Source organism: Coloeus monedula, assembly GCF_965178545.1.
Source record: "Coloeus monedula genome assembly, chromosome: Z".
NCBI lineage: Eukaryota > Metazoa > Chordata > Aves > Passeriformes > Corvidae > Coloeus > Coloeus monedula.
Window position 1 is genome coordinate 69,347,406 of NC_138822.1, and position 11,451 is coordinate 69,358,856.

The window sequence follows — 11,451 nt, forward strand, 5'->3', positions numbered from 1 at the left end:
TGTCTTCACAGTGTTGCTACCATATTACCTTGTCTTTTCAAATATGACTCCGTTCATCTCATGGAGCAGTTCCTTGCTAGGTTCGTTACAGGGTTGTTAAATATTCTTTCCCCCTAAATTTTGAAGTCCCAACACGTTCACTTTCCCACTCTCTTCAACAGGGATGAGGGTAAGGGCAGAAACAACAACAACAGAAATTTGAATGAATGTTCCTCATGCCTCAATAGGACTGGCTACCATGCTGTTGGGTGTATCTGGCAGCTGAGAGGACATTGATGCTACTTCACTTCCAGTAGAATTGGAACCGGGTCCTCCTTCTGAAAAATTAACCTGCCAAAAAGGGGAAAAAAAAAAAAAGAAAAAAAAGGAAAAAAAAAAAGAGAGAGAGAGAAAAAAAAAAAGAAGAAGAAAAATAAGAAAAAGAAGTGTTGCTGCAACTGTAAAACTCAAAGAAAAGTAGCAGGCAAAGAAGAACACAAAAATAAATACACAAGGCATGCAGCCAATAGGCCTGATACATCTCGACAGGAGGCTGTGTCACTGCTGGTTGCTCTGTTTAGCTTCCCCATTGACTTCACAGGAACTTTCTTCAGGCCTTCGGCCAAATCACCAAGAAAAAGTAGATTAAAAAAAATGGAAAATGAAGACTGAAAAAATCAAGCAAATAAACAAACAAACTTATTAATGAGGCCTTCTTCCCTGTCTTGCAAGTGTGGCAGTCCCAACAGGATGTTCTAGTCAATTATTTAGGAGTGCATGTGTTTTCTTGACATGAAACTGAAAGATTACTATTTTCCCCTTTTGTGCACATACCAAAATAAACCTGGAAGCAGCATCCAGGAGCAGAAGGCATTTGAAAGCAGCCATCCTCTTTCATTTGTGATTCGAGGCTGATGCTATCTCTTCTTAGTGAGAGTCAGTTTGATAAAAATGGTCACACTATTCCATCCTAATGTGCCCCGCTGCTCCTGTTAGTTTAGGAGTAGCGTTGGGAAAAAGCATGACTTGAAGGGTGGGGCTTTGCTAATCCAGAAGCATTTCTTTGGCACCTATTTAGCTGGCCAGTTCTGTGATTAAGGCCCTTTTCAGATTAGAACCGTGCTTTGAGTTGCCAATGAACGGCCTGCTCCTTCCACTGTTCTTTATTTTGACTCTTCTCAGTATCTCGTATTATACCGAACGTTCATCAATATTAACTTGTCAACCTAATGGTCTATTTACCTATATGTGTATGTGTATTTGGACTATCCATCTTCCATCCTGATTTTTTTCCTTTTTTTGAACGATTTAATACAAAAACTCACTGCATCAAAGATTTTTAAAGTCTCGTATTTTGTTAAGGCACGGTAAGTAAGGCAACCAAAGGAGATTTTTTTTTCCCCGTCTGATGGACAGCTGGATTAAAGCAGGAAAAGCAGTGGTTTCTTTAGATATAAGAGGATGCAAATAGACCTGCTGCTGTGCCACAGTTTCCCAAGCAAGCATAGTGTGCCAGTGAGGGAAACACACTGCAGACTGCTGTCGGGCAAAAGAAAAGGAATTCTGCAGGAGAGCATGGTACTAAACTGAAAAGATCTGAACACAACGTTAGATTCAACTACAAACCTTTGTCTTCCATTGCTTGATGTAAAAAAAAGAAAAAAAAGCCCAAGACATCAAAAAAAAAGACTTTCACGTGAATTTTTCATAACTGTTATTTTGTATCCCTGAAATACTATACACAATGTACCTTATTATTTTAAAGATCTGGTTTTAACATACTTAGGCCAGGAAATTGACTTAAGACTGAACTTCTCTCCTTAATTCACCTTGTTGAACCTTAGTATTGTTGGTCATATGGTCACATATGGGCTGCCAAGTGATGTAGGTGTAAGGAAGTGAGTTAAGGACACAATTTATTCTAAAAGGTCTATTTTCTTTTGACTTAAGGTAGTTTATCATATTGCTTGAATTTTTCATCTAAATATGTACTAGCAATTTCCTTTCCAAAGAACAATACTCAGTGTAAGATATATATATATATATGTATAGATTCTTGTGTATATATAGATACATAAAGTTATATCTAGAGGTACATGATTAAGACAAGGACTTTGAAATTTTAATTAAGAGATTCATATTTGTCTGACAAAACGAGGGCCCTGGCTGACATTGTAGTCATGTATTTAAAATACATCCTACAGCCTAAAGGCAAAATCTGCCTGAACTGGGGAGGGGCGAATTCTAGAAACTGTTTTCACAAATGTAAGTACAACTAAATGACATATAAAGAATGTTCTAGTGGAGTGCTTTCGGTTTTCAGGAGTGTGCGAGCTGTTATCAGACCTGAGTCGGGCCTTATCCAAACTCACACTCAATTCAGCAATATGTCTGCTGTACGCTAAGGTCGATTTTGCACCAAGCTCTGTGAAATCAATTCAGTTCTCTGCTTTTACAGATGCAGTCATGCCCGCCTTGCAATTTCTGGAAAACCCAGCTAATCTGGATTGCTTGTCTCTCTCAGAGCATCTGGCACCTGGAGTGAATCGCCCATTGTTCTGACCCGGGTACCGGCTGGCTCGGGCTGGGAACCGACACTTACTAGTTGCTGAAAAGCAGGTTGGTCTATGTCACTCTGCAATGCGAAGTCACTCAGTACTTTCCAGGGCGGCTGGTAACTCTGCACCTCCACGGGGTTCGCCTGCAAACCACCGTCATGTCTCTCCGGACTAGCAGCCACCATCGGAGTTCCTGTCATCCCTTGGATATTCTGTAAACAGCCCAGCAAAGGATGTTAATGAGCTTGGTTAGCTTTATTGTATATAAACGCTGAGTCAATAAACTGCTTTCTATCTTATCTATACGGTCGCTTGTATTTGCTTTGTTAATCTGCTGTGAATGTCTTACTCTATTCTACTCTAGGTCAGCCTGTTTCTACTCGCTGCATTTATCACTGTGGAAGTTTACTTTCTTTCCCTTTAATCCTCCTATTCGTCCCAAGGTATAGCCCCTCCGCCCCAAGCTCTCAAACACGAGCGCTCTGTGTCTCGACTGCCAGTGCACGTCTCAGAACGAGAAACGGTTAATCCTGCTCCCTTCTATAGCTCGCATCCAGTCTGGTTTTGTTTTGCGTGACCTTAACTGGATCGTATATCCACTGCACGGCAAACCTGGGGTACGTCATTACCGCGCTTTTTCCAAAAGAAAAAAAGAAAAAAAAAAAAAAAAAAGAAAAGAAAAATACCCTCTCAGTATGCCCTGTGGTGCAGGCACAGTGTACACCATAACTCCAAGCCTCGACGAATAGATTGTTCAGGCGAGTTAATAACACCGTGTTTTATTGCATTCCAACAGAGTAAAATGAAACTCTTTAAATTCCACTTAACTAGGCAGCCTTATGAATTAATAGTCATTCTCAGGTCAGTCAATATACCCGGGGAGAGTAAGAGACTCTTCTTCAAGTGGACTTACAACAACAAAAAAGAAAGAAATTTGGCTTAAAATGGAGACAGACCATTTGTTCTGCTGCACCGAGTGCATTCCACTTGTTTACATCACCCATGCATATATCTGCAGAAAAGAGCTCTACAGAGATGTAACTATACGTAAGTTAGCCTCTAAGCACGATGGTAATTCCGAAAAATTTGCATTGCATTTGTCTTTTTCTACAGTAAGTGCGCTGACAAAGACATGCACTTTGTAGTATATAAAGTGCTAAGAAAAACACTTATTTTATTTTTACTTTTTCTAAAACTTTTTTTACTTCTGGATTTATTCGTGTTTAAAAACACGGAAGAAGGCAAAAGCGTCATTTTTCCCTTAATGAATCCTTAGCACTGGAATATAAATATTAGACGAGACTGGGTTTATTACATCCTATAAGGTCTGAAGGTCTCCTTCATATGCAGAGAAGTTAGTCTAAGCTACTGCGTATCCTTAGCCCCACAAATTCTGAGTTCGCCTGAGCAGCCTAGATCGGCTTCTCGCCGTGGTCTGTTTCGATTGCACTGACAGCAGAAACTAACGCGTAATAGCTAAGCAGTGTCGTTTTCTTTGTTTTTAGGGAGATCGCAAAAAATCAACAGCATCAAACCGAGCCCTGGGGCTGTCCGGGCCGGACATACCCCAGGCGTTTCTCCTTGGGAATTAAGGCAGCACACGGACAGAGGCTGAAGCCACTTACAGTTTTGTCATTGGGTTGCTGCTGCTGAAGTTGCTTCATCATAATGCTCCTTTTTTTGTCCTTGCATCGCTTGTTTTGAAACCAAACCCTGATGACCCTCGGGCTGAGGCCAGTCATTTCTACCAGTTGCTCTTTCATGAGGGCGTCCGGTCTGGGGTTGGCAGCGTAGCAGGTCCTCAAGGTGTGAAGCTGTTTTTCATTAAGGACAGTCCGGACTCGGGTGGTCTTCTCGGGCTGCTTGTGGACGTGGGGCCGCAGAGCTGGCTGTCTGGCAGAGATAGGTTCTGCTGTAAGGGAAGGGGAAGGGAGGAACAGGATCCCCATGAGTAGGAAGCAGAGAGTCTGCAGAGACTATGAATCTAAGCTGGTGGGACAGGGGGAGGTGGCGGGCGGAGGGGCGGGGGGGCGGGTGATGAACCCTCTTTCAAAGGCCATTCAAACACTCAGATCTATCGGAGCTGCTGCAGCCTCGTCTGCTTTATGCAGTGGTGGAGTGACTGACATTTCTGACTCCACAGACAATTAATTTGCAAAAACAAACCACCCCCCTAAAACCCCTAATGACAGAAGCTTGAACCTGTATGAAATTTGACAGGGGAGGGCAAGTTAGCTAAGGTGTATGTACGCTAGGAAAGGCACAGGAGGGGTTTATGTATTTATTTCCTGACAAATCACCAAAACAGAGTTTTGGCCCGAAAATTAATGAAAGAATGCTTCTTAAATTAATCATAATTCCGGTCTGCTTCTTCTGTAGTGAATCTACCTCATTTTACCCAGAAGCCGTGATAACATGCAACGGCTGCCGGCAGTTTGACGCTTCCAAACCAGACCAAAACAAGCCAAATCCTCTGCGCCATGCCAATGGAAGAAAAGCCTGTGAGAGCTCCCTATCTCAAAGCACGGGAGATGGGATTTATCTTAGAAATTGGAGGTGCTAGGAGCATTTGCTTATTCTTTAGATGAATAATTTAAAAATATGCATCTGGTGAATTGAAAAGGAGAGCAAGCCCAGCAACTCGTAGAAACTGCCAAGAAACGCAAAATTATGGGTGGCATCACATCAAGAGCTCAAACTGTTCCTGTGATTCTGCTATTCTTCTGTGCGTTGTGTAGCTGTAGCTGTTAGGTGTAATCTGACCCAGTCGAGGGAAAAATAAAAACACTACCTTACTACCTTTTTTTTTTTTTTGCTAAAATTGTTTAGCTAACAGAAGTGCTTGCTTTTGTACAGTCGGGTTCCGACTTTTCTAACTGTAACAATACATCAACAAATGCGATGACGACAATACGAAGGCTTCAAATCTTATCAGTATTGTTCCTGCCGACACACTAAGCCTTTCGGAGACATGCACAAACACGATATAGGGAGCACAATCTCTCTAGAATTCTGCCCTGATCAGTTACTGGATTATTTCTCCCTATATATAGATATGTCATCTGAAAGTAGCTCAGAAGAGGGAAAGGAACCCGTTTTAGAATAGCTGTGTTTACTAATAAACTTCCGAGTTACAGTTACTTGCACAGTAAAAGCGCCGGCCAACCTTGTATTGTCCAGCCTAGTTAGCCTCAGAGACGTGTACTTCCCTAAAGCTAAGCGTCTCTGAGTATTTGACGTACCCGTCGAGAACTGGAAGTGTGAATGGAGTTGTAAGGTGGGGCGACTCTGAAGTTACAAGGCTGAGTTTTGAGAAGAAATTCTCATCAAATCACATGAAACGTTTCAAGAAGGCAAGAGTCACTTTAAAAGGCAATTACCGAAGATTAGCTTGTTGACAGTTTTAAATTACAGCCTAAGCGCCAGCCTGTAGTTATGAAGTCTATCTCTTTTCAGACCCCACTTCCTCCAGCGCTCAGAACAGCTTCTCCGTCCCCTCCTGAGGCAGCGGAAGGGTCTGAAAACGCAGACCTGCTCTCCGCAGCGGCTCGTCCCTCTCCGGCTCAGGGCTGCCCCGGGCTCGGGGGGAGGTGATGGAGGACTCCCACACCCGGTGCGCGGTGGGGGCAGGAGGAGGGCAGGCAGGAGGGTGGGGTTGCTGCCCCTCCGCAGGTGTTCCGCGAACGCGGGCGTTTCTAGCGGCAGGTGGACCCGCAGCAGCCCCGAGCGTGGGGCGCGTCTCCGCCGCCGCCTCTCCGCGGGTGCGCACGCTCGGGCTCGGCTCTCCACGGAGGCGCGGGACCCGCTGAGACCGTGGGGTTCTCCCCGCCGCCCGGAGCGGGGCCGGGCATTGCCAAACCCCGCGGGTTTCCGCGGCGCTGGGCGCGGGCGGTACCTGCCATCTGCAGCGGCCGGGCGGGATGCAGGGGGCTGAGAGGGTCCCCGCCGCCCAGGCTGGCCCGCTCCACCACGTCGTGGTCCGCCCGGCAGAAGAGGCCGTCCTCCCGCAGCGCGAATTCATCGCCGGGGATGAGCTGGCGGCTGCAGGCCACGCAGCGGAAACACTCGATGTGGTACACCTTGGCGCGGGCGCGCATCACGAAGTCATTCTTGCTGAAGCCGATGCTGCATTTGGCGCACTTGATGCCGTATAACCTGAGCAGGGCCCAGCCCAGAAAGAAGGAGAAGGGAGGGAAGGAGGGAGAGCACGGGAGGGGGAAGGGGGAGGGCAGGGAAGGGGCGGGGGGGAGAAAGGAAAGGGAAAAAGAAAGAGGTTTTCACTCCCGTTCGTGGGCAGCCCCTGGCCCCGCGTAGACGCGCCACGCTCCATCCACTACTTTAAAAAGCATGAAAAATACAGAAACCAGAAGAGGAAAGGAATAAGCCGGGTTCACTCGCAGTCGGTGCCCTGATCCCTGTGCCGTACAAGGCGGAGTAGTCACGAATGCACCGGTGGAAGAAGAGAGTTGGGAGGAAGAGGTGTAACGAGAAACAAAAAAAACTACCCCCTTTCTTCCCGAGGACATCCGACCTCTCCCCCTTGCCCCAGAGCTCGGGCTGCAGCAGGAGCGGGGCCAGCCCTGCCCTCTCCCTGCCTCCTCACCTGACCTAGCCTGGCCTGAGGCTGAACTGGACTACCCGGGAGCACCAGGGAAAGGCGAGACTGCTGAAGCTGCCATCCACTCCCCAGACACAAACCTGCCAGCTTCACCAAATTGTGATACTTTTTGCCCGGAACCCACTCAAGACTTGTGCCGCTTGATGTGTGCCCGGACTGCCGTCAGCTTAGCCTCTGGAACCCAGCAGGGGTGACTGCCAGGGCAGGGTCTCTTCCCCTAGTCCCCTCTCACCAGATTAATTTAATACAACAATATAAGCATAACACACATGTCTCCTCAGGCTCACATATATAGTAGTGCAACTCCTCTCTCCCGCCCCCAACTAAAAGGCAGTTTCAGTGCTCTGGCTCTGCAGCTTGTCTCTACCTCAGCCTCTCTGCCCCGTCTCTCCTCCTCCTGACGCTCCCATCCTGAGCCGGGGCTCAAGCGCTCCGGTAGGAATGAGAGGGCAACTTCTCGCTGACAGGCCCACACAGCAAATAATGAGTTTCTGGAGTGGGTGGCGGGCTCCTCGTCTCCCGTGGAGGAGAGGAGGACAGTTCACCCACCAGTAGATAGACATGAGAAAATGCTCCAACTCGGGTGTCTAGAACTGCACACTCTCTCGGCTCCCACCGGGTGTTTCTTAGCCAAAGTCCTTGGTATGATCTAAAATTAACGTATTTCCGCACTTATGCACGCTCACAATCCACAGAACTGTGGAAGCTGCTTCTAAAACTGAGCTAATATTTATCCCCACCAATCTCCTCACCAGTATACTTCCTTAGAGATACAGTCTGTAATGTATGCTTGTGAGTACACACTTCTTTAGCTTTTATGGCTATAGAAGTATACTAATCCTATATTCCGAGCTACATATACACGAATTACACAGTTTTGAGAAGAAAAAACCAAACAGCTAAACAGCAAAAGAACAGAGTGATCGTAAAGTAGGTGCATTCATAGGTACAAAAGTTGCAGTGGTTGCCCACAGGTTTGACACCTAGAGATTGGCTCAGGGTCTAATTCAAAGTCAACTTGCATGTAACGTACTTTTTCCTTTTTAAATTATGGCAAAATAAACGTATTCCGTATTAATATAAAGAGATGATTTTTTTTTTCTGCTTAAGTTTCTCCCGCTGAGATCAGTCGGAGGTAAGTGAACACATTTCTGTCCAAACGTTTTCCTTTCGTTTGAAATTAGAAAAGGACAACATTTAAAAGAACGGCTCCAAAGTTCGTTTAAAAGTAAAGAATTAAAAAACAACAACAAAAAAAAGTCTCTGATTTTGGCCATTTTAGAACTTGGAGAATAATCTCAGAATGGCTTGAAGGAATGGTCTGGTTGTGCACTGGAGAAAGAAAGACTCGAGAGTTTTATTTCAACTCAGAATTACACAGAAATCGGAAGATATCTAAGGTGGCTAGGTGATTTGCTTCCAAAACTTTCTGTAAAAAAAAAACAACCAAAACTGTTCATACCTCAGTGTCATACAAACTTATGATTTGGCAAACCCAGTAAGTGACACTGAAACGGATCAGCATGACCCAGGAGCACAAATAATAAACACACTCGAAATTCTTGCTTTGGTTTCTCTATAGTGTCAGCATTGGCAACTCTCACATTTTATCAGTTACCAGATTTTAATGTGAGGAAGGAAGCGGTTCCATTATCTAAATATACCCAATTGTTCGCGAACAGATGATGGGCAATTTGATCTGCTCTGTCTAATTCATCAGCACAGATAAGATAAGAAAGAAAAGGCAGCCAGATATCACCAAAGGGGTTAATATTTAAAAAAGATTAAATGTCAGTTATTTTAGCTAAGAAACATTTCGGTCTAGGTTTTAACATCCGCATAAAAGGATCCTTCAATCCGAAGAAAATTTGGGGTTTGTTTTTGTTTTCCTTTTGCTTTTCCTTTTTGATAGGCCTGGTTTAAGTAGGGTTTTCTTTTTCTTATTTTTCTACCCGTGTATTTATTTTTACGGCATACATGCTTGAAGTGCCTTTCTTTTGAATGCCACTGTGTCTTCGCAGAAACGCAGATAGATGCATTTCTCAGGTTGTGCTAGAAAGTGATCTGTTCCGTGTTGCTCATAATATCTACACTATTGAAAATATTCTTCATTACCTACGATTCCTCACTTGCTTAGAATCACAGGATGCATTGCCAAAGTCCTCGGAAAGGTCCTACACGGTCCCGAACCTAGTTCTAGTAATACAGATATTTGCATTTGAAACAATGAAACAAAAAACTTCACGACTAACTTTTTTCCTCACAGGTCTATTAATGGGAAAACACATAAAAACATACCACTTATCTTTTACCCGCTACCTCACAATTTTTCCTCTTAATTCCTCTGTCAAATGTATAAAGTCAAAAAGAAAAATAAAATCTCACGGAACAATTAAACAACGTAAATGGCGTACCTGATATAATCTCTTTTACAGTAGGTTTTGCCATCCCTAACAAAGCACGTACAGGTCTCGTCCAAATACTGATTACACTCTGCACACTTCAAACACGCCGCATGCCATTCCAAATCCGGAGAAACCCTCAGAATATACTGATCGTGAATTTGATTGCCGCAACCAACACATAGGGAAATCAGACGTTTTTCTGAAATGAAAATAAATACATGATTGACTAACCGTTTACTCTCCTACAGAGATAAACACACTTTTAATGTCATTCCCTTATAAAGCGTATTGTGGGAGCGTTGTTTGGTTTTTGCCTTTTTTTGTTTGTATATTGCGGGGGGGGGGGGGGGGGAGGGGAGGGTTGTGTTTGTTGGCGTTTCTTAGGGTTTTTTTAAAAAGAATATTATACTTTTGGATGGTAATTGAAGTGTGCCATCAAAACCTTGCCGCGCTTAGAAAGGAGGCGGAACATAAGTTAAAATGCAAAAGTGAAGAGTCTTTGGGGTGAAGGTCCTCATTTCACAAATCTTGCACGGAATCAAAACTCCAAACTCCCATGTTGTTTAATTTTTATTTTATTGTTTGCTTGTTTGAATGTCCTGCCTTACGAGGAGAGCATCTATGTGTTTCATTTCATATTTTAAGAGGCTCTGACTGGAAACGATGAAGCATGGTTGGGTGCACTTCCCACTCAGCCCCTGCCCTCAGAAGACGGGAGTCGAGGCTTCTAGCAAGAACAAGCGTCATTACGGTTGCCACTTGCTCTCTTTTGCAAGTCTAATGCTAATACCCCTAGACCGACTGGGTGCTGGATAGTCAGACAGCCTCACCGCAGTCTATCACGAGAAAAATTTAAGGCTCCGTGGTCGGAGATCCCATCAAAATCCTGTCTGCTCCCCAAACTTTAAAAGAGAGTAGGACCCCAGGCTGTTAACACATAAGGCTACAACAGAGCAAGCATGCAGGCATGGCAACAAAGGCACCTTCTCTACCATTCAAATGAAGTTCAGCACTTTAGCAGTTCGTCTGCCTGAGACGATTACAATAGACAGCACATTTATTCCAACAACGGTAAAGATTCCGCCTTACTTTTTGGTGGGTCTCCCATGTCTCCCATATCTGTAAGAGGGTGTAATGTCCACAGTGAAATGGTGTACGGTTTCGTTTTAAGACCCCAAAGTAGGTTTGAGAGCTGTCGCTAAAAATAAGAATAATAGTAATAATAATAATAATAATAATAATAAAAATAGAAGAAGTATTAACAAAAGAAAAAAAAATCAAAATCGGGAAAAAAAAGAAAAAAAAAAAAAGAAAATGGCACAAAACACCACCGGCGTGGGAGACACTGTCAGGGCTGCGGAGAGAGAAGGGGACGCGCGGTGAGGCGCGGTGCGGGGCGCGGCGCCGGGGGCGCGGCGGGGTCCGTCCACGCGGAGCGGCGCGGCGCGGGAGCGGTGCGGAGCGGTGGCGGTGCGGCGCAGGAGCGGCGCGGAGGCGCGGTGCGGTGCGGTGCGGAGGCGCGGCGGTGCCGGACTGGGCGCTGGCGGCGCGGGCACTCGCCTCGCCCTTATCTCTTACTCAAACTTCTCTGCTCCAACTCAGCCCGCTCGCCATTGGCGCCACGTCACGCGCGGGGACGTCACGCCCGCGCGCGCCCATTGGCTGGGGCGGCGCGGCGCAGCTGCCCTGATTATCATATTTCAGCGTCTGGCGGCGCGGCCGCCCGGCTCGGGTTCGCGCGGCCAACTTTTCCTCGCTCCTTATTTGTATTTCCCTTTATACTTTCTTCTTGTCGCTCTCCTCCATCGCCGTCGCTTATCTCCCGTCACACCTTTCATTTTCCCTCCCGATCCCTCTCGGGCTCCTACACCCCTTCCCCCGTCCGGGGTTG

At 45.6% G+C, this 11,451-nt stretch overlaps 1 protein-coding gene across 1 annotated transcript; it reads right to left on the reverse strand.

Moving 5' to 3' along the window:
• Positions 1-213: 213 nt before the first annotated feature.
• ISL1 (ISL LIM homeobox 1) lies at positions 214-10,677 on the reverse strand (the record flags this gene model as incomplete). The annotated part of the gene is made up of 6 exons (XM_082301842.1): positions 214-330; positions 2,582-2,749; positions 4,163-4,449; positions 6,433-6,692; positions 9,570-9,759; positions 10,650-10,677. The coding sequence occupies 6 exons, from the start codon at positions 10,675-10,677 to the stop codon at positions 214-216; spliced, it is 1,050 nt and encodes a 349-aa protein (XP_082157968.1).
• Between the last annotated feature and the right edge of the window lie 774 nt (positions 10,678-11,451).